We start from the raw sequence: 22,505 nt of genomic DNA, 5'->3' as shown, positions 1-22,505 counted from the left end.
CTGTATAAGTGGTAAATGGCCTGTATTTATATAGCGCTTTACTAGTCCCTAAGGACCCCAAAGCGCTTTACATATCCAGTCATCCACCCATTCACACACACACATTCACACACTGGTGATGGCAAGCTACATTGTAGCCACAGCCACCCTGGGGCGCACTGACAGAGGCGAGGCTGCCGGACACTGGCGCCACCGGGCCCTCTGACCACCACCAGTAGGCAACGGGTGAAGTGTCTTGCCCAAGGACACAACGACCGAGACTGTCCAAGCCGGGGCTCGAACCGGCAACCTTCCGATTACAAGGCGAACTCCTAACTCTTGAGCCACGATCGCCCCACGTGGAAGAAAATGTATTGATGGATGGCTAGAAAATTAGATAATATAATATCGGGTAGGCTTTAAAGACTTATCTCATGTTTAAGTCTGGCTTTTATATAAATAACACATTATCCCACTGCTTCCAGTGGCCCAACAAGCCCAGTGAGGCCGAACATATATCACACAGTCGATGACAATGATCTCCCTGATGTACTTTAAATCAGACGTGCATGATAAGAGATAGCAATTTAACATGAATGCTGCCATATCTTCATTTGCAAAACAGCAAAGACCTTTGCACTTATTATGATGCATCTTATGAGTGCTGCTTCCCCTTTCATTATGTTTGTTGTGAACTCTGGCCCTGGCAAACGGCAAAGGACAAGCCCAGTGTGCTGCTATCATATGTCAGCATGTTGAGGACTCTGAAGAGTGGGAGTGGGGGTGAGCTGAAAATACTTTGGCACTCTGTTCGGGTTCTTTAAAAAGAGCAGTAATCCTGTTGCCACTGACCATATAATTCTGTCTGTTGATTGTGCTGATGGTCTGTTGGTTGTTTTGTTGGAGTGTTGCACATAATGGAGCTTCCCCAGCTTGAACATACGAGGCTCCGAAGACATGATAGCGCAGGTGAGATCACAGATTAACTACCTTTAAAGAGAGCATGTGTCTTAGCAATATCCAGACAAAATACTGCAAGAAAATCTCTATTAATATGTGATTCAACAACATGGACATACTGAATGCAACATAAATATGAGTAAATAATTGAATGTGTTCCTACGAATCAATGAATCAACTTCCACTTTAAAGGAAGATAAGAATACAAATCGCCCACAAACAATGAGAAATTGCGTGTGCAGCTTGCTTTATTTTTGATCTATACCATCACTGGTTGCCTTGTTTATAGGTAATACATTGATCATGAATGAACAACAAAGAAGTGAAGTAAGGTTATGAGATAATAAAAGGCTCATGCACTTGAACAGGTAAACAAGAAACTAAAACAGAAACTAAAACAAGCAAACAAATAAGTGATCAGTGCGCCTTATCACAGAGATCATGGAGAGATTATTATTATATTCAATTTTTTTACTATTTGGTGTAATTTTCTCACGTGTTAAATGACTTCTTTTAAGTTGGACGAAATATAAAGAAACATTATAAAGCACTCCAATCCTGCATGGCCGTTGTTTTTGGAAGTACCTCTCCTACCAAGAAAAACAGCCAATAGAATAGTATGTTCCTTCTGTTGAGCTTATCCCAAGGCTAGCTGCCCTTTAAACCTGGTCCAGAACTGGGTCACGATGTTCTCTGAAGTTTGAGTAGTTGACATTAAGGTTTGAGTACTTGGACTTGTGCAAGTGTCACAAGCAAATGTCATGAGTGGCTAATGATGGCAGGGAGGATTTTCACAGTACACTGTGTCAAGTAGACTTTTTTTCAGAGGCTCAAAATTGATTGGCAGTTGATTGACAAGTGGTTTCATAGGCAGGTGAGACCAGTTCCTTTGACTTTACATGACAGATGAATTTGACAAAATATCTGAACTTGATTTAAAGCTTCAGATTTGTATTTTGTAGCTTTTTCTTGTAATTTCAAATATGACACCTAATAAGGCTGATAAACAAAAGTAAATCTAAAGAAGTGATAGGAAAATCTTTAGGAGTTTTAAAATCTGGATGGCTGATATATTCTTATAAAGGGTGCACTGACCAGCTCAGCAACACCAACAGGCTTGAAATACCACAAAAGACAACTTGGGGTCACTGATGTTTATTGTCGATGGGAGTGCTGATAGTAGAGGTAGAAGGAATTCTGAGGTGGACAGGCCTATACTCTCTGTTCAGATTCAGCCAAATGTGGCAAAACTAATTGCACAGTCCATCACAGTGCAATAATGAATAATGATCCAAAGCACACTGCAAACCAAACCTGACTGAGTATCTCAAGCGTGTATTAAATTACTCCACTTTGGTGTATCAAGGGAAAACTACAAAAATTGTGTCTTTATCAAACAAAGACTTAACTGTGGTGCAGATAGTCAAAGTTTTGCTCAAGTGCTCTGCTCAAAACTTGCAGGTTTTCTCGACACTTGAAATGAGATTTGGAGAAACGTCACACATCAGGAGCTACTGTTAGCACTGAGAAGAGAAACTGAAAGCCACAGGGAACAATTCAAAAATGAGCCACCCCACATTTCTTTATATGTTTGCTAGGAAAATGGGAAATCGGTGCGTTAGTTTATTTTTATTTATTAAATTATGTGCAAACAAACATGAAAGTACAGCATAAAAAGCAAAAACAGACTTTGCATAATTTGAATGATCTTGAAAATATCTGATGTGATCACATTTATTCTTACCAACACAGCCTGAGCTCTCTTAGGCAGCTTTCTTGTTATTCTTTAAGGAGATTTTAGGAATAGTTCTCCAGACTTCTTGAAGACATTCAAAGATCTTTGGTTTTGTTGTCTTTTAAGATGATCTCATAATGCAATCTCAATATTAATAAGGCCCAGGCCCCAAGGAGGCCAGTCCAAGACTGACAGTGTTCGATTGTGTGTTTTTCTATACAGATAACCTTTTAATACATTGGCAGTGTGTTTGGGATTATTGCTATTTCTAAAAAGAAAACAAACCCCTTGCCAATCAGATGCTTTCTAGATGGTTTTACATGTAATGTAATGTAACTTTTCTGGGTTCATAATTCAAAGAGTCTAGCTGAAATGCAGACCCGATCATCACAGAGCCTTCACTGTGTTTTACAGAAGGTTGTAAGCACTCACTGCTGTACTGCTCTCCTGACCTCCTCCATACATACTAACAATAATGTCCCTGTTTACCTTGTTTAGAAATTGCTTCTTGACAGCCGCTCTTCCTTCGAACGTTTCTGATGAGGCTTTAGGGAACCGTACATCTGATTGATCATATGCACCTCTCAGGTCCTATCTCAGGCCTTTCAGGTCTTTCTTTCCTATTTCTTAAAGACCTGGCTTTGAGATGCTGCTTATGTCTTGTAGATACTTTTTTAGGCCTGCCACTTCTTTTTGTCCTCCACTTTTCAGGTTTCCTGAAATTCTTTGAGAACGTACTGCACACCATGCTGATATAATCCAGGTTTTCAGCTAATAACTCTGTGAGAATCACATTGTTATTTAATGCCTATCAAACTATGTTATATTTGCCATTTTTCAGAGATTCAACTCAACAAATTGGGCTAAATTATGTTTTGTGACATGCTGCTAGAAAAAATACCTTATGATACATATTTAAAATTGCTTTGTTTTCTGTTATTGGTGGACACAACACTGATTTATCCTTTGAGTTAGCTGCTGTTTAAATGCTTGAATGATTCGTTGCTCAAGAAAGTGATTGTTCCAACCACATACAGGAACACTCATTCTGTTCTTACACAACCTTTAATTGGGCTTTGACAGGAAGTGGCTGACTTCTTTTAAAACATTATTTTTGCTTCATTGTGTTGCCTTTGTTGTTTGTAGTCCTTCAAAGCTCTTCTTTGTATCTTCTCTTCCCCCTCAACTTTGAAAGCGTAAAGGTAGGATGCCCCTCCCACTTCTGTCTGAAGCCCTTTACTATTGAAGAGTCCCGCCTTTCCACCATCACCAAATACTTGCTCATAGGGGTAATCCGATCTGTCTAATGTTGTCTACTATCGTGATTTCTTCAGCCATAATATAAATAACTGTTTGATGACTGTTGATATGAACTATGTGGCCTAAATTAGGCAGAGCAGTGGTGGTTAGTGCTGTCTAATCGTTGTTGTTGGCTTATATGGAATTATTTAATTATTTGAAATTTTGACCGTTTTGATTATGAGCGACTAAACAGATGGTCTAAACTGCCATCTAGTGGTAAGGAAGGAGAATACTGGCACTGCACTTTCTGTACAGCTTGTGCAGCAGCACCAGCAGTGCTCAGCTCATGAGGGGTCCTTCTGTTGGCAGCTTCTCTCAAGCCTTTTAAATCATGAAACAGATGGAGAGGCAGAGAAGCAGCATGGCCTCAGTTCCTCCCCCTCCTGCCTACCAAGTAGCTTACTTCTCCTTAGCAACTGTCACCTGACCTGCAGTAGTTAGTGTTCAGTGAGGCACAAATATGCACACAGATCACAGGACTGTGCGTCTCAGTCGTTAACTCCTCGACCTGCTTCACAGGCCTCATGGCTTTGGCAATTAATATATCCACAGAGCATAAAAATCTTACACAGACACCTCTGCTCAAGATCTGGGTGCCATGGAGTGGAGGCAACTTGAACCGCAGGAGAGGGTGTAAGTTTATTAAAAGCCTGTCTCACTTTGAGTATGAGATTACAGTACATTATCTTCCCTGATGTTTGTTCTGTCTCTGCTTCAACTTATTTCTTGCTCCAGCAAAAGCTTTCATCAGCATCAAGACGTCCAGCAGTCACAAGTCTGTTTTACACTCTAACCTTTCTCTCCTGTTAATTTTGAACTGAGCTCAGGCCTTTCAAGGGAGACGCGTAGAAAGACAGCAGTGTGAGAGCGACATAGACATAGACACAGCGATGGGATTACAGCCAGCCTAGACCAAACCAGGTCTGAGTTGGCTCTCAGTTGAGTGTCTGGCATGGTCCTTTGAGCATTTTGCTGACGCTGCATACTCCATTCATAATCGAACAGTCTGGAGGCTAACTCTTTCCATGTCCTCATATGGACATATACACAGGCCATCCGGGTACCTGTTGGGGTACAGCTAGCCGGCAAGCAACAAAGCAGTCTACGTTATAAATTACTGAACTTTGAGACACAGTAGTATTGAGACTACTGGACCATTCCTTGGTAAGGTAAGATGCATTTATAAAGGCACCTAATGAAGTTTTCCTTTGCTTGCTGCTCCTTCATAAATAATAGGTGACAAAGTCTAAACCAATTTAGGTTTTTCCAGGGAGATTAATATTGTTACATTTGGAAATTCTTGCAGTAGCTGAGCTGAGCTTTAACAACATGCAGGGACATTTTAACATACTTGGAGATTAAAGGCATTATGTCCTGTCAGCCGTATGGTGCAGTGTGCTTCTCTGGTTGCTTCTAAGATGTGACTACCTAAAGAGTTTTATTTAATTTCTGTTCTGCTTTTGTGTCCGTTTTATTTTTTTTGGTCAGTTGGGCAGTTGTTTTGTGCACAGACAAAACCCATGCAACTTACTACACCAACCGTAAACTTGACATTTGAGCAGCACTGTGAAGCTCTTATTCTCTCTGTTAATGAAAACGACCTCAGCAGCCAGAGACAAAACATGTTCTAGATTGCATGTGACCCACTGAACACAAAACAGATGCTCTAATGCTGAATAACCCAGTCAGCTCACAAGTCCCAAGTGTACCTGAAAGAATTCATTGTGTTTTTTGTGTGTTTACTTTGTTCTCAGCCTCTGTGCCTCAGTTCTGTAACTCTCCCACAATGATTGTGATGGTTGGATTGCCAGCCAGAGGGAAGACATACATTTCCAAGAAGCTCACTCGTTACCTGAACTGGATCGGGGTTCCGACAAAAAGTCAGTTTTCCAAATGAATTCTTGAGTCCTAATCATATAAGTGTCAGAAAGAAACAGTTAATTTTTCTCTGTTTATCGACTCCATCAGTGTTTAACGTGGGCCAGTACCGCAGGGAGGCCGTCAAGATCTATAAAAACTTTGAATTCTTCAAACCTGATAATGAGGAAGCCATGAAGATTCGCAAGTAAGTACGCTAAAGATAAACTACTCAAAGGTGCACCTGTTTACTCATTTAAAACAACAGACTGGCCATTTTTAATATTGGCATTTGTAACAGTATGTAAATAACTGAAGAGAATTTTGTAAAATCATGGTGTGACAGATTTGATTTATCTTCATTTTCACACGACACTCATCAATCATTCATATTTTTGCAGTTTTTGTCTCTTTGCATATACGAGTGTCACTTCTCTCCCAGGGCCTGTGCAGCAGCTGCACTCAAAGATGTTGCTTTGTACTTCACAAAGGAACTGGGGCAAGTAGCCGTGAGTAAGAGGACAACTAAAACTGTCCTTCTAATTTTGAAAAAACTTTCCCTATCTATCTCTATCTATCTAATCGTGTCACTGTTACCAAATGATAACACCTGTGTCCTGTCTCATGCAGGTATTTGATGCTACAAACACCACAAGAGAAAGGAGGGCAATCATTGTTAGTTTTGCAATGGAAATGGGCTACAAGGTAAGTGTTAAACGGCTATTTAAAGCAATTATTTGTGGGGGGGGGTCTTGTTTAGAGTAGAATAAATAAAATGACATCAATTTTCTGTCACTATATATTCATGAATCAAAGACATGCATCACAACCAGTTAACTTAGGTAAGCTAAAGGTCAATACAGGATTTTTACCCGTGTATTACAAGCCCAAAAGTCCACCTATTTTTATCCTATAATTATTTTTCTTCACATAAAAAAAAAAGTAAAAAATAAGAAATAAAAAAAGAGAAACATTAAAGAGACCGGTTTTATGGCTTAATACTGTTTTACCTGTTTAGGTGATTAGTGCATATACAGCCATAGTCAATGTGAGGTAAATTGTTTTCAGCTGTGGCAGTGGTTGAGTCTAGCAATGGAGGCAATCCTGCACAACTAAAAACATCCTATATTGCTTTAGTTTAAAAGCTAAGAGTAACCTAAATATTTATTTGGATATATATTTTTGTGTATGCCTCAAAGAAAAGCCAGGCTAGCTGTTACTTTGTGTTTCTGGGAGCTGAGCATCTGGATATTGTAGCGTTGTATTTACTGTCAAGTCCAAAGAATCATATTGACCTTCTACTTAATAATGTCATTACCTGTGATTTTTGTACAGAGTTATATCAACGCTTACCATGTGGTTCCTTTAAGCTAACCACTACTCATGATGTAAAAATACTTTTTTCAACTGACTTCTTGAATGCAGGTGTTCTTCATTGAATCCATCTGTGATGACCCAGAAATCATTGCAGAGAATATCAGGGTGAGAAGCACATCTATGCTATAACCTTTTTGTGTGTAGACTTCAGTATGTACAGAAGCTGTTGTGCAATTAAAAAATGTTTTAATCTAAACCTGAATCTTCTTTTCATTTCAGCAAGTAAAATTCGGCAGCCCTGATTATGCAGACTGTGACATAGATGAAGCCATGGAAGATTTCACCCAGCGCATCGACTGTTACAGGGCAAGCTACATGCCTATAGATGATGAGAAAGACAGGTGCGACCTATGACACCTTTCTTCCAGTGATGATAAGAATGCATAAAAAATACTTCCATAACTTTTTTTTTTATCTTCACTGCCATAAATTTGATCAGGAAACTCTCCTACATAAAGATCTTCGATGTGGGCAGTAGATACCTTATGAACCGGGTCCAGGACCACATTCAGAGCAGAATAGTGTACTACCTCATGAACATACACGTCACACCAAGATCCATCTACCTGAGCCGCCATGGAGAGAGCGAACTCAACCTGTTAGGTCGGATTGGTGGAGACACGGGCTTATCCCCTAGAGGACAAAAGGTAATTTGGCTGACAAATAAAAACATATAAAGAACTGACATTTTCTGAAAAAGCAAAATTAGTTACCTGTAGTTTGTAATCTTATGCATTTCATTTGGTGAGTAAAATTGCAAAAATGTGGTATAAATGCCAGTCTATTTCCTAAAAGGTCAACTAGCTTCTTAAAATCATACTCTTTCTCTTAGTATGCTAGTGCCCTGGCGACCTTCATCAAAGGACAGAAAATCATAGACCTCAAGGTGTGGACGAGTCACATGAAGAGGACTGTCCAGACTGCAGAGGCCCTGGGAGTCCAGTATGAACAGTGGAAGGCTCTTAATGAGATAGATGCGGTGAGTTATAAAACAATAATACCTCAGCAACACTAATTCAATTATTCCAATAAATGATTTATTTTGTTTTTCTAATGCTTGACAAGTTGATATGATTACATAGTCAGTTAGTATGTTTTTCCCTTTGGTTCAGTCTGTAATATACCAAAGTATATTAAAAACATTATAAAATTATCCACAAATGTTTTAAGTTTGCAGAAGAGGCAATTTTGAGTGTAACGTATATGAATATTTGATCAAGTGTCTTGACAGATGACCTGCAACATTGTTTATCCTCTAGCACCATCTTCAGTCCAAAACATAAATTGCAATCTTGGTTACTGGCATCACTATGAGCTTCACTGTGTACTTGGTGCTAGTAAGGAAATGTTGCCATTGCACAGTTATACACTTTGCTTTTTGCTCACATCACCACTTTTTCTAAGTCGCTAGCGTGGATGTTATAATTTTTGTTTTAATCTTAATCTGCGATTAAAATCTCCAAGAGACTGAAATTTCAATACCTTAGAGGTTTTGTGCTTTTATGCTACGGTACACTTGCAAAAAAGATTTTCGTGTTATATTTTTCTCACTAAGGGTGTATGTGAGGAACTAACTTATGAGGAAATTCAGGAGAATTTCCCAGAAGAATTTGCACTAAGAGACCAGGACAAATATCGCTATCGGTACCCAAAGGGTGAGGTAAGCCCTGCTCTGAATGAGTTTTAGAAATATATTTTATGCAACCAAGGAAGCATAACTGTGATTTTAATAAACACACTGCTGACACCTGGAATCTTTCTAGTACAAATAATTTCCTCTGTTGGCCAGTGAGCAGCTTACCAGAAGCAGTTTGCACACTGACTTGATCATTCAGGGAGAGTATTTAGTTTGGAATGTAGAGCTAAAAAAGATTTAAATTATTTTGATATTTGTCTTTCAAAAATAAAGCTTTAGAGTGGCTTTGACAAAACTTTAGAGAGGAAACAAATTGAGGAGTTGTGTGCTCCAAGCTTTCAAAATGTTGCAAACACTGTCGGAGGTCACTTAGTCTTTAAAAATTTAAAAATAATAAAGACTAAGTGTCTTTAAGCAGATTTTCTTCCTGCTCTTGCTTTTTTGTTCTAAATCAGATCAGCATTGATGCTAGCCTTTGGCTTAGTCTACCTGCTTCCTGTTTCCTTCATTTGGGTCCCCTCTTTTTTAGCTCTACAATTTGTTGTCCCTACCATTTCCAGAAAAATGGGGTGGCTGTAGCTCAGGTGGCAGAGCAGGTCAGCCACTAAAGGTCGGTGGTTCGATCCCAGGCTGCCTCCGGGCTGCATTCCAAATATCCTTGGGCAAGATACTAACCCCATGTTTGCCTACTGGTGATGGTCAGAGGGCCCGGTGATGCCAGTGTCCGGCAGCCTCACCTCTGTCAGTGCGCCCCAGGGCGGCTGTGGTTGCAATGTAGCTTGCCATTGCCAGTGTGTGAATGGGTGAATGTAGTATAAAGCGCTTTGGGGTCCTTAGGGACTGAGTAAAGCGCTGTACAAATACAGACCATTTACCATTTTACCAAAAATGTACCTTAAGAGAATCAGAATAAAATGAGCCTGGGTTAGGGTCTGGGTCTTGTGGAAAAATGTTTGAAATTATGTCTCTTGTCCAGTCCTATGAAGATCTAGTCCATCGTCTAGAGCCAGTCATCATGGAGCTGGAGAGGCAGGAAAATGTTTTGGTCATTTGCCACCAAGCTGTGATGCGCTGCCTGTTAGCCTATTTCCTTGACAAACCTGCAGGTAGAACAAAAAAACGTCCCAAACTGTGCACAAACATGTGATACAATATACAACAGTTTGTGATATTGTTTTAATTCCACAAACACTTCTTCTAATATTTACATTTGTGTCTCTGAAGATGAGCTGCCTTATCTAAGATGCCCTCTTCACACTGTGCTCAAACTCACACCAATAGCCTACGGTAGGTGGTAAGAACTTAATTATATATGATATCCCATCTTTAGTGTATCGCACATTCACTCTATGTAAATCTTTTTCTTACATCTTCATTTGTAGGGTGTAAGGTTGAGTCATTTTTCCTCAATATTGAAGCTGTCAACACACACAGAGAGAGGCCACTGGTGAGTTTACATAACTGCACATTTGTTGTAATACTTAGCTTTGCCAATAATTCATCTGTAGGCAGTAAAGTTGTATCATTTGTATGTGCTGATTAAATAAATATGTGTGCAGTTGTGAAGAAACGATGCCTTTGCTTAATTATCCCTTTTTCACTTACATTGAACTTATTGACATTGTAAAGTTGGATTCATAAATGGTAATATTACATACTACTCGTACTAAAGTTAGATCTGATTCATCGTTCTGTTTTTCAGTAACTTCCACTTTAGTCTTGAAAGATTCTTTTGTTGCTTTTATTTTTGCAGAATGTCAACATCACCAGAAACCCAGAGGAAGCTCTGCAGACTGTTCCTGACCACATATAAACACTGTTTGCTGGAAAACTGAGTTATGTGAAACTGGATTTGTTACTACTGATAAGCTTCACTAAGTTTTAGAGATGCACTCCAGTCACAGCTGAATGTGGGAAAATAGAAGACAGGAGGTCTTTGAAGCTGAAGAGGTGATTCTAGACACGGGACTGCATCAACACCGAAGCACAAGGAGTGAGTGAGAAGGGAATAACCTACAGCTGGCTCTGTTTTCAGGATGTCTGTGGAATATTTCTGTCTCATCAGACTTAATGTGGTTTTCTTTTCTGAAAGCACACAGTGTTTACAAATGATTTATAGACAGTAATAATGCACTTTGTCTTGAGCTGAAGGCAAGAATAAAATTGTAGATGTAGATGGGTTTTCATTATCACTCTTAACCTTGCCTTCATGTACATTTAACTGTGGTACAGATAACAAAATGTGTTGTTGATCATCAAGTTATGTAATTAGGAATCAGCACCATGGACAGCACCCAAACAAAACATTTACTTTATACTTGGATGACTGTAACTACTGTAATGAAATTAAATAGCATGGTGAGTTCGAATAAATAAAAGTTGTACATAGAAAATATATAAGAATAATTATCTCCAATATGTGAGAAAATAAATTCGCATTAAAATTCAGGAGTCTTTGTTTTATTCTTCTAATTGCCACGTGCAACAATTAAAGTCTAAATTCTTCCCACATACCTAATGACCAATGTTACTGTTTCCTTTTTTTTCCCTTTTTCTTTTAAATAATGGGTCTTTGAGAAATGTCGCTCGAGTGAAACGAAAACATTTGGCAGTAATTAGAAAAAAAATACGACTGTGATTATTTTAAGGAGCGCTGTTACGGAGAAGCTGGGGAGGGGAGACTGTTTTGGTGTTTTCCTGAAGTTCTCGTTAAGTCCCCAAAGTTTCCAGTATATATGAATGCATGCTGGAAGCGGCCTCCTCCTTTTCCGTGAAAAGTCGTGCAGGTTTCTAAATGAACTTCACTCTCTTTGGCATTTTTTCTTCCACAACACCTCACGGATGTTTGGCTCCTTTCTGAATGTATTTTTATGTCAATATCAAAGCCGCAGTTTAGGTGACGCGAGAGAGGGGGTGGACTGCCCACTGCAAAAAGTGTAAAAATTAGGCGTGTGCTCTGCTTGCTTCAGTCAGCGTGAGACCACTGGACGATTTCCTTATTTTTCAGCACCAAGTCCAAATGATTAAGGGCAAAATGTTTTTAAAGGTTCCCTGTGTTCTAGTCTTCTTCACTTTGTACATGCGAGAGGGATTATCAGAGGATTATGACGCAAAAGTTAGCACGAATATTAATTTACAGGTAAGATTTTGGTTTTTTATTACACAGTTAATGCTGCTTTCTGAAATATCATCCCTATTGCATTAGGACAATATTAATGACGCAGAGCTTTATATTTAATGCATTTTAAACGCACAAACATGCATCTAAATCCAGTAAATCTCAGTCAACCCTTTGCGAAATATTTAAAATTTATTAAAGCTATATTTCCTAAAGTGAAAGTTTGCACAATGGAGAACTATATAATAAGATTACCAAAAAAGATCTTATTATATAGTCCTATTTTTCTGTAACCCGTATAATTAATGTTGCGTAACTTTCTCTTTAGGGGGTTTCCACACTTACTATTTGTTTATGCTAACTTCGCACCAATACACAGGATATTTGGTAATGTATTGACACAGCAATGACTAGTGTATTGAATTAACATTGGACACCGAACCGTGCAACCCTGGCCCGGGCCTGCATACAGTGAAAGCATTTATTTCCAGTTCCACTTCCCCTCCATTCATGAATGACTTTGATTCAAACTGTTATGACACTCAATCTTGACCCAACCCTCACACAGGAAGATTGTACAGATTGATTCAAAAATGGGACATTTTGGACAAGTTATTGAACCAAGAATCTCTTGTTACACTTACAAAATGTGCCATTTCCTAAATGCACTTGAAATACCAGTGTGGTTTGTTTTTTGTTTTTTTATGTGGTGCCTTGTTTCTTTTCCAGAGAGCAAAACGTCAAAGCAAACCAACAAAACCAGTGGTAAGTCTGTGCATTTTTTTGTAATAGTGCTAAGTAATGGCTGTTCTGTGGCTCTAACAGCTGTGCAGATTTCATTCTGTTCTGTTGGTTGCACAACCTGAACTGAACAACAAGCTTCACAGTCAACCACCACTGCCTCTCAGGATATCTTCAGTAACTCCACTGTGGGATTTTTCCTTCAGGTTACTTCAGTCTGTAGCAGTTCCCTGGTAACATACAGTAATTCTTGGGCAAACCACAGCTTTCCTAAATACCGCTGAGGTGGAAGCCTGATGTGGCTGTCTCTGCCCCCTGCCTGTCGCCTTGTCCTGCACTAATGTGGCCAGCATTAACCAGATTGGTCTCAGTAGGCGCCAGCAGTCCCTAAGTAAACAACAGGAGGGCACAGACACCCTGCAGGGAACTGCTTTGTGTTGTTTCACTGGCTTGATGCAGGAGAATCAGTAATATATAAAAAAAGAAAAACAAGGATACCACATTGACAGTAAGTTCATATGCATGTGGCAACTGGGAAAGATTCATACAGGTGGCAAATCTACAGTAAACTGTAATTTATTTATTTTTATTTCTATTTTTGCAGTCAGTTGATTTGATTGACGTCTTGTATTTTTACAGTAAAACAGGGCTTTGCTCCTATGTGACGAGAATCTCCTGTAAATCCTTCAGTTTGCTGCTTTCTTCTCCAACCTTTAAGTTATTCACTTATTTTTTATGTCTCCAGCTGAAGGTGACAGACTACCTTGTTAAGTGTTCAGTGGTGTCCCGCTATGCTGTTACTACAGTCCAGAGTTCAGTGTGGAACCAGCTCCCAATAACTAAGGAGGCTGCCTTTGAGGTGGACCTGCCCTCCTCTGCTTTCATCTCTAACTTCACCATGTAAGTCGGCCCAGTATTATCAAGTCTGCTACCTATGGTATCATTTCTTTGTTAGTGTGCCTGTGTTCTTTCTGTTTCCTTTTCTTCTTCTCTACTTGTTTGCTCTTACTTTAAAAGCCTGAAACAGCACCCAATCTGTGTCTCACTCTTTTGAATAACTGTCTTCCAGTAGTGTTCACTGTATATTGATTAAAATATAATAATGCATAGCTACTAAGTCCCACATTATAGAGTGGACAAGAAAAAAAACGCTTTTTGTCTGCTATATAGAGAGAAGACAAGATACAAATAATAGAAAAAAAGCAGTATCGATATAAATATGTAGAGTATCTCACAATTGAGAAATAACGCAAATTGAAATGAACAAAAGTAATCGTTTTCATTGGTGGCCTGAATCATAAAGTAAAACTTGAGACAAATTAGTAGAAATTAGTACGTGTAGATCATTTTTGCTCTAGGAAACTAGAATTCTGGTCTGGAGTAGATGCATAATTTTATGACCGAGAGGTTTCAAAACCGCTCTCCTTTAAAAATGCTAAATATAAACAAGACAAATAAGTCAACACTGCAGGCCAAACAGCAAGCCCGGAGTTGAATTTGGGAGCGGAAGCAGGTCAGGAGGAGAAGGAACCTGAGGGTACATGAATGCCAAGCTTTGTAAACCCAAGTCCAAAAGTTAATAGGAGTTTGCCCAGTTCCCCTTTCTCCCCCATACAGTTTACTAAGGCACCTTGCCAGTTCAGATATGCTGCATAGACACACACTTACATCAGCTGTCCGTGTGTGTGTGTGTGTGTGTGTGTGTGTGTGTGTGTGTGTGTGTGTGTGTGTGTGTGTGTGTGTGTGTACACAGGAGGATTTAGACTTGAATTTTTTAAGTATGTGTGAGTTTGGAGCTCGTACAGCTTCTTGCACCCATAATTCTTGACATTTCTCTCTCACTCCTTGTCACACACAGACTTGCGTACATTCATAAATGTTTTCACACAGACATTCAGAACTCATAAGACTGCCTGTATGTCACTAAATACCCAGAGGAAAAAAGTTGTGGTATATGTATTGCGTTAGTTCTTTGGCATTTCGGCTTCCAACACTAAGAACTCTATGTGTAGATCACTGACGTACAGCCGTTCCTTCACCCTCTCAGCCAGCCACACATATAAATATAAGCACCTTCATTTTCCACTCTGCTCTCTCATGCCATTCTGCTCTGCTTTTCAAACAAGACCCGCTTCAAGGCTGCGGGTTTATTTTAGTTAGCTCTTGATGTTTTTTTCCCTTTGGATATATTTGTTCTGTGGACCTGACCTTAATTTAGCACCTTGTCACGTGCCAGCAGTGGTCACGATGCCTAGAAAGTGCACTGTGTGAATTTAATCTCATTTTTGAGCGCTGGTTTTGGTTGGGATTTAGCTGGGTGTAGCACACAGTGGCACTCCCCTGGAGGATCATCAGCTTGTGAGCTCTCTCGCTCCATTATTGTTATTTTTACACGAAAATTACTCTTTTCCACTCTTCCTGTTTATAACCTTCACCTCCTTTTCATGTTGTATGAACTCGATATGTATACAAGTTTGTGTGGCAGCTTTGTAATTTCTGTGGAAATACGATGTGTAAAGTAAAACAAATCATGTTTAACATCCCCGTGTGTGTCACACAGAGAGGTATTTCTTCTTTCCTTTTCCCATCAGCACTTCCAGCGGCAAGGTGTATGTGGCCCAGGTGAAGGAAAGGGCTGCTGCCAGGAAAATGTACGACACAGCTAAGAAGCAAGGAAAAACAGCAGGACTTGTCGCTACCAAGTCAGTCTTAGGGAAAATTTGAACTTTTTACCACCTTTGATAACTGCAGAATATTATGTTTTGTTTTGGGGGGGTAGTTTTTTCATGTTTGCAGTATCATACTATATTTACAGAAATACAACTTTGCAAATGTTACATTTGTGGTTTTGCAGAGAGAGGGAAATTGAGAAGTTTCGTGTTGCAGTGAGTGTGCCATCAGGGGCTAGGGTGTCCTTCTTCCTGACGTACGAGGAGCTGTTACAGCGTCGGCTCGGCCGCTATGAGCTCACTCTGGGTCTGAGGCCCGGTCAACTTGTCCAGAACCTCACATTAGATGTCTGCATAAGAGAGAGGACAGGCATCAGTTTTCTTAAGGTCCTTCCTCTTAGGACAAGCCAAGCGGTCACCAACACCCCAGCTCAAGGTAAAATCTGAACGGTTAGCCATCAGAATATTTACATGTGCATTATTTGACTTAACATAATGTCTTGTTTTTGCTGGCTGTAATTTCATACCACACAGGGATGGTATATTCTTAAATGGTTGGTGAGAAAAATGCAAATAAGTCTACTTACTTTGATGGAAATTTTGTAAATTCTCTTCTATTGGTTTTGAGTCCAACCTCATGGCATGTTTCCCACAGCTAATGCCGATGCCCCTGCCTCTACTCATGTCGAGCAGAGTCCCGAGTGTGCTCGGGTCCGCTACACTCCGACTCTAAATCAACAGAAGAGCATTTCTTCCAATGGTCTTAATGCTGATTTCATCATCCAGTATGATGTGGATCTAAAAGACCTCATAGGTGATGTTCAGGTCAGCACCTTTCATTCCTGACTTTGTCACACTATAAACATGTAATACCGATAGAAGCAAAGGTTGCTTTTAACAATCTCTTTTCTCACTCACTGTCAGGTGTATGATGGCTACTTTGTGCATTACTTTGCACCTAGGGGACTTCCTGTGGTTCCTAAGGATGTTATATTTGTCATTGATGTCAGTAGCTCAATGATAGGCAATAAGATAAAGCAGGTAAAGTGGACAAAGGCTCATTTGGATAGCTAGACCTGTATTAAGTGTCTTAAGATGAAGAAACTTGCTCACATATGACAGCAACGTCGGTTTTCTGTAAATAATTCCAAGAATTTCTGTCAGTAGACAAAGCAAGCTATGAGCACCATCCTTGGGGACCTTAGAGAGGGAGACCACTTCAACATCATCACCTTCTCGGACAAGGTTCACACTTGGAAAAAAGGCAAAACAGTGCGGGCAACTCGGCAGAATGTATGGGAAGCCAAAGAGTTTGTGAAGAGGATTATAGCAGAAGGATGTGAGTCCAAAACTGATACTGACTGAACTGCTGCACTGTACACAATTTGAATCATTGCATCAGCTGATTGTTAAACTTGTGCCTTCAACTAATTCTCTCCTTTTTCCACTCCTTTGTGTCAGGGACCAATATTAATGCAGCTCTGCTCTCAGCTGCCCAGCTTGTCAATCCTCCATCCTCTGGCCCTTCCAGACGCACCTCATCTCATCGTGTTCCTCTGGTGATTTTCCTCACTGATGGGGAAGCAACCATTGGAGTCACATCCAGTGAGACTATCCTCAGTAATGCCAAGAAGGCTTTGGGCTCGGCCTCTCTGTTTGGCCTTGCCTTTGGAGATGATGCAGACTTCCTGCTTCTCAAACGCCTGGCTCTGGAAAACCGAGGTGTAGCCCGGATGGTGTATGAAGATGCAGATGCAGCCTTGCAGCTTAAGGACTTCTATGATGAAGTAGCTAGCCCTTTGTTATCAGACATACAGCTGTCTTATCTGGATGATCAAGCATTTGATGTCACCCGCTCCCTTTTTCCAAACTACTTCCAAGGATCTGAGTTGGTTGTGACTGGGAGAGTTAAGACCGGGGTCAAAGATTTAAAGGTGCTAGTCTCAGCTATAGATTCAAAGCAGCAAATGAAGCTGGAGAACGACGTGTTTATTTCCCAAGAAAATGGGACAACAGATTCACTTGAGTGTTCGGGAGATTTAGAAGGGATATCCAGCTTTGTTCATCGCCTCTGGGCATATTTCACTATCAAAGAGCTTCTACTGGCTAAACTGAATTCTACTGATCCTGCAACTCAAAAGTTGCTAACAGATAAAGCAACCAACCTCTCCCTCAAATATAACTTTGTTACACCAGTCACTTCTTTAGTTGTAGTTAAGCCAGATGAAGATGAAGCAACTCAAAGTCCAACCACTCCAGAACCCACCACAGCTGCCACTATAACCACAACAGCAACAACTACAGCTACAACCAAAATGTCAGCTGCTGGTGTAGCAAAGAAGTCCGGCTCACCACCTAACCTTAAGCATAAGAAGTTAAATCCAGGCCTGCCTAAGTCACCTCCAAATACCCTAAAACCCCCCAAAACATCAGTGGTTACATCATCCAAAAAAGCAGCTACAACCTCAAGTCCGAGCTCTATGAAAACAGCCCCTGCACCATTCTCTGCTAAAAAGCTCACTCCTTCCCATAATGGCCTGAAAACGTCTCCTCCTCCTCCAGCTGGAAAGATACCCACTTCTCTGCTAAAGATTTTAAAAACAGCACCACCTCCTGCACCTGGAAAGGTCTCCACTCCCCTGCCCAATGCCAAGAAACCAAATACTCCCACAACCACCCCTATGCTGACATTCACCACCAGTCTCTCACCACCACTAAGTTCAGTCAGAACTAACCCTGCCCCCCTACCCAGTACAGCACGGACAGCTCTCCCTCCTGTCAAAGTGACTCTAAGAGCAGAGAACAGCACATCGTCTGCTCCATATGCTCACCTGTCCGAAAGCACTCCTTCCCTCACTCACTTGTCATCTACACTAACCTCTCCCACTCCAGCTCCAGCTCCAGCAGTGGAAAACAACAACACAAAATCAAATGTTGACACAGACCTGAGGATTGCCACCCTAGTGTCAGCTACCTTTGCTCCCATGCCTGGCGTAACAGATGGGGAACAACTGTGGGAGGCAGCACAGCTTCTGGGTAGGTTACACCTCGTCTCATCTGTTGTGTGCTGAGCTTAATTCACAGTCAAAGCTTTTTTTGCAACCTGGGAGTTATAAGGTGGATGATGAGGAGTAGACTGTTTGTTTATCATTTATTGAACTGTTTATTGTCTCTCCACTAGATGTCTCTTCTTCCATTCAAATTCAAAGACGAGGTAAAACTGGATTTCCTCTCTATAACAAACGCTTTGTTAGTCAAAGCGCTATTTGTATATATTTGTATAGATTTGTACCTGTTTATACTGGAGCTAGTAGTAATAGTTATATCATATACAAGAATAGAATTTACTTAAAGGGGACCTATTGTAGTGCCCTGTACTTTTATTCTTGGATTCTAGAGTAGGTTAACATAAGTCTAAGTTTAGAATAATTCCTGTTCATCTTATACTGGACCTTGACATAGCTCTTTAATTTATCTGCCATCTGAAATCTGTTAATACACGCTTTAATTAAAGGCAAAAAAAAAAAAAAAAAACTTGACTGGCAGCACCTCAAAAACAGAAGGGTTCACTGCAAGTGGGCAGGACTAAAAAGTTAGGACACACTCGAGATTATGGACAAGTTTAATAAAAAAAACCAAAATGAAACTCTTGTACATAGTGAACATACTGTAGTGGTCAGATATGCTAAATGCGGACATCCTGATCACTCTTTGGGTATCTTTATTTCATATCAGGACCAATTTCCTGGTTCAGTATGGCAAAGGAAGCTCAGCTTACTGCAGGTCACTGAAGAACTCAGCTGATGTTGTTGTGTTGTTGTACATTTTTCCTGTATTATCGAAAGCAGGAAATTTTGAAAAATAAGAAAATGCCTCACTTTGACCGAGTTCATCCAAAGACAAAGAAGGAGGGATGGACAAATAGGATGAAAAAAAATAGAAAGTGATAATTGAGCATAATAGTTCCCCTTCATAAAATTGTCTCTGGAAATTAAAGCATCTGACAACATTGGAGGGGAAATTATTCTCTGGTGGAAATGTTCGCTTTAAAGAATTAAAGAAATGCTTTATTTTCAGTGTTGAAGCAAAAACAACATATTTTATAATTGTAAGTAAGTAAGTAAAATTTATTTATATAGCGATTTTCACAGATAAAAAATCACAAAGTGCTTTACAACACAGGAAATGGAAATATAAACAATATAACAGTAAATAAAACAAAATTAAACTATAAAACTATAAAAACAACATAAGAGGAAATTAATCAAATGCTTTTCAAAATTGTGTTATATATATTTTAAAATGATAAATTTGCATTTTAAAATACTGTACACAGTTCTTAGATTCAGTAACATTATCTAGCTGTTAAAATACACCATGACAACTATATATATCAGAATATAAATCAGTAATAATTTGCATATCTTTTCTATTAAATAGATATTGACCTGGTGAAAGGTAAGCATCATGATTAAATCATTATATTCTGTTATTTCTAAAATCAGCTCCTTTGGTGAGCAGTGCAGTGTGAAGTGAACCTGCTTTTCATACATTGTTTCCATTTCTCAGACTATGATGCAACCTATGAATATGATTACGATGACGATCAAGATAACTGTAAGTTTTCAATGTATATTGGAAGCAATACTCTACTCTCACTTACGACCTGAAATGTTTCTTTACAATACATGTCTGACTTATTTTCAGGGTATATTACTGACACTTTTGGTGAGTATTTGAGAATGCAAAAGCTGCATATAAAGTCATTAACTGTAAAGATGCTGCTTGCAATACAGTCCTGTCATTGGTTTCAGTGCTTGGGAGTGAGGAGGATTGTCCTTTAGCTGAATGTCTTGTGTTTTTAGAGCCTCAACCCAAAATGGGAGCCATCAGGGGATTCTCCTCATCAGGTTGAGTCAACATTTTATTTATTTTCTCTTTAGTAGGCCCTTAAACTAATTTCAGTAGTTAATGTATATACTAAATATTATCTTTTGCAGTTGATGGAGATCCTCATTTTGTGGTCCAGCTAGCAAAGCTTCACCAAAACCTGTGTTTCACAGTAGATGGCAGGGCTAATGATGTCCTCAGACTGCTGGAAGACCCAGAGAGAAGTATGCAGAGCAATAAGATCTATAATCTGACACTGTAATTTTGGTGTTTAAACGTCTACATATGTCTCCTTTCTCTTCAAGATATCATTGTAGATGGCCACCTAATGGGGGCTCCCTCCAAAGATGGTGTTGAAGACCGTTTGCGAAACTACTTTGACCAGCTCACAATCTCCGCGGTCACGGGCAACTCTGGTGACATCATGATCACACTCACGCTGGACGCTGTAGTTTTGGAAGGTGAAGGGCGGGATACGCTTCCCATCAATCAGCAGGGATCAGTGACGAGGCAAGGCGTGACTGTTACTGTGGACAACCACCAGAGCTGCTGGATCGAGCTGGCAGAGGGCGTGCAGTTCCTGGTCCTGTTCCATCATTATAAACATCCAAGCTACCTGCAGTTGGCTCACCTGGGCTTTTACATCACAGATGGGCGAGGGCTTTCTGACTCCACCCAAGGCCTTCTGGGTGCGTACACTGAAGCTTCCACTGAAAATGAATATGTTGTTTTGTTTTGGTACATATGGCATAAAACACTTAAAATACTTAATTGCAGATAAAAAGCTCCCACTTACAAAACCATTTTAAATACTACACTGTTGGCTACTGTGCCCAGTGGTTTAAAAGAAAGCTGGCCACGACATTCAATTTTCATTTCTTTAGATGTGATATCAGTTATAGAAAGAGAGTTGTTGTATTCAGTCTTACTAGCTTAAAAAAAGAAGACAACTGGACTTCTTTAGTTTTCTGGAAGATGTTTCATCTCAGCCAATAGTTCCCTTGAATGTAATAAAAAAATAAATAGCAAATAAACAAAAATATTCAGGATCAATATCTCCTTCCTGATCTGATTACTAGAAAAAAACCTGCAAACCTCACTGTCAACAGTTTAATGTACAACCTTTCTAATTTCTACCATTGCCAACCTAAACATCAGCTAACTAATGCTACAAATGTTTAAATCCCATCGCAACCGTAAGTGTCAGCGTAGGTTCTCAGTCATCCAGGTTAAGGTAGTCTAAGGAGCTAATGGGATTTGGGGTTAGTATGTCTCTTTGCTTAATCATAGACTCTATATAAAAGATTATGTAGCCACTATTACCATTACTTTGAAGCCTGTTGTTGACCATTTTTACTATTTTATTTGACTATTTTACCATTTAAAGCATTTCATCATCATAGTTTTTTGAAGTATGATGCATCATTAATAATGTAGTGGACCTGACAGTGTAAATGGGGGCTGCTGCATATTCATACTGTACTGACTTGTCAGCCAACTCCAGTACTTGATGTGATGATGACTGTTTTGTAATATACCAAACAAGCATTATGTAAACAATCTCTTGTACACATGGATTTTAAAACTTTTAACAAAAGAATGTAGCACACTACAGAAGGCCTTACTTTTTAGACTCGAAGACACTTTCCATCTTTTATGTACAGTCTATGATCTTAGTGTTAAATGTAAATGATAAATAGAGCAATCAAACGTGCTTATTTACTCAATCAAGTGTCAAAAAATAATAATCGGATACCTCAAATTTATAGATGAATACAGGAAGTGAGTTTAAGTTGTTACTTCTCATCATTTCTGTCCTTTATCCATCTGCAGGCCAGTTTCAACGCGCTGACATTAATATAACAGTGGTGAAAGACTACGTGGATGAAGGTCTTCATCGAGTTAAGAAGGAACAAATTCTGGCCAGAGGGATCCTGAGGTGGGGATCAGAGCAAATGCCAGTTACCCTGCAAGACAAGACGCTGAAGGACTCGGTGCAAAAACGCCACCGAAGCAGCTGCTGGGTGGTGCCCAAGACAGAGATAGAGAGACTACTGGGTCATTCGTATGAGAGCTACGTGGTGAATCATGTGTAATTCTAGCCGAGTCATTTCCACCATGTTGTCTGTTTGCTGCACAGCTCAAGTCACAGCAGGTAATGTGGATAGGTTATCACAAAAGGATGAACCAAAGCTGGGATCCAACTGGGTTAGTTGCCTGAATGGTATTCTGGAAGGGTGG

General features: G+C 39.8%; 2 protein-coding genes across 3 annotated transcripts; both read left to right on the top strand.

Annotated features, from left to right (window-relative positions):
• Positions 1–858: 858 nt before the first annotated feature.
• Positions 859–11,219, top strand: pfkfb1 (6-phosphofructo-2-kinase/fructose-2,6-biphosphatase 1). 2 transcript variants are annotated; one of them, XM_080898026.1, is made up of 14 exons: positions 859–948; positions 5,731–5,856; positions 5,945–6,041; positions 6,276–6,342; positions 6,464–6,538; positions 7,259–7,315; positions 7,430–7,551; positions 7,650–7,857; positions 8,043–8,189; positions 8,766–8,870; positions 9,823–9,952; positions 10,071–10,133; positions 10,229–10,293; positions 10,600–11,219. In XM_080898026.1, exons 1-14 carry the CDS (start codon positions 897–899, stop codon positions 10,657–10,659), a joined length of 1,374 nt encoding a protein of 457 aa, XP_080754152.1. In that variant the 5' UTR covers positions 859–896; the 3' UTR covers positions 10,660–11,219. The 2 variants fall into 2 exon arrangements, with proteins under 2 accessions (XP_080754152.1, XP_080754151.1); XM_080898025.1 differs by lacking the exon at positions 859–948 and adding an exon at positions 4,477–4,609.
• A 661-nt stretch (positions 11,220–11,880) lies between these two features.
• On the top strand, positions 11,881–22,360 carry itih6 (inter-alpha-trypsin inhibitor heavy chain family member 6; the record flags this gene model as incomplete). Its single annotated transcript, XM_080899435.1, has 17 exons — positions 11,881–11,985; positions 12,694–12,729; positions 13,451–13,605; positions 15,297–15,407; positions 15,560–15,810; positions 16,030–16,199; positions 16,299–16,415; positions 16,542–16,713; positions 16,836–18,410; positions 18,556–18,588; positions 19,815–19,832; positions 19,944–19,991; positions 20,082–20,102; positions 20,189–20,284; positions 20,375–20,488; positions 20,570–20,953; positions 22,098–22,360. The coding sequence occupies 17 exons, from the start codon at positions 11,881–11,883 to the stop codon at positions 22,358–22,360; spliced, it is 3,669 nt and encodes a 1,222-aa protein (XP_080755561.1).
• Positions 22,361–22,505: the final 145 nt, after the last annotated feature.

Source organism: Rhamphochromis sp. 'chilingali', assembly GCF_963969265.1.
Source record: "Rhamphochromis sp. 'chilingali' genome assembly, chromosome: 12".
NCBI classification, from domain to species: Eukaryota; Metazoa; Chordata; class Actinopteri; order Cichliformes; family Cichlidae; genus Rhamphochromis; species Rhamphochromis sp. 'chilingali'.
Note: the sequence above shows the minus strand (reverse complement) of the source record. Positions and strands in the feature narration are given on the sequence as shown.

Coding starts and splice junctions, on each gene's coding strand:
- pfkfb1 (XM_080898025.1), top strand. CDS start 4,501: ATGGCTTTGGCAATTAATATATCCACAGAGCATAAAAATCTTACACAG. Junction 6,343..6,463: donor AGGAACTGGGGCAAGTAGCC/GTGAGTAAGAGG, acceptor TGTCTCATGCAG/GTATTTGATGCTACAAACAC. Junction 8,190..8,765: donor CTCTTAATGAGATAGATGCG/GTGAGTTATAAA, acceptor TTTCTCACTAAG/GGTGTATGTGAGGAACTAAC.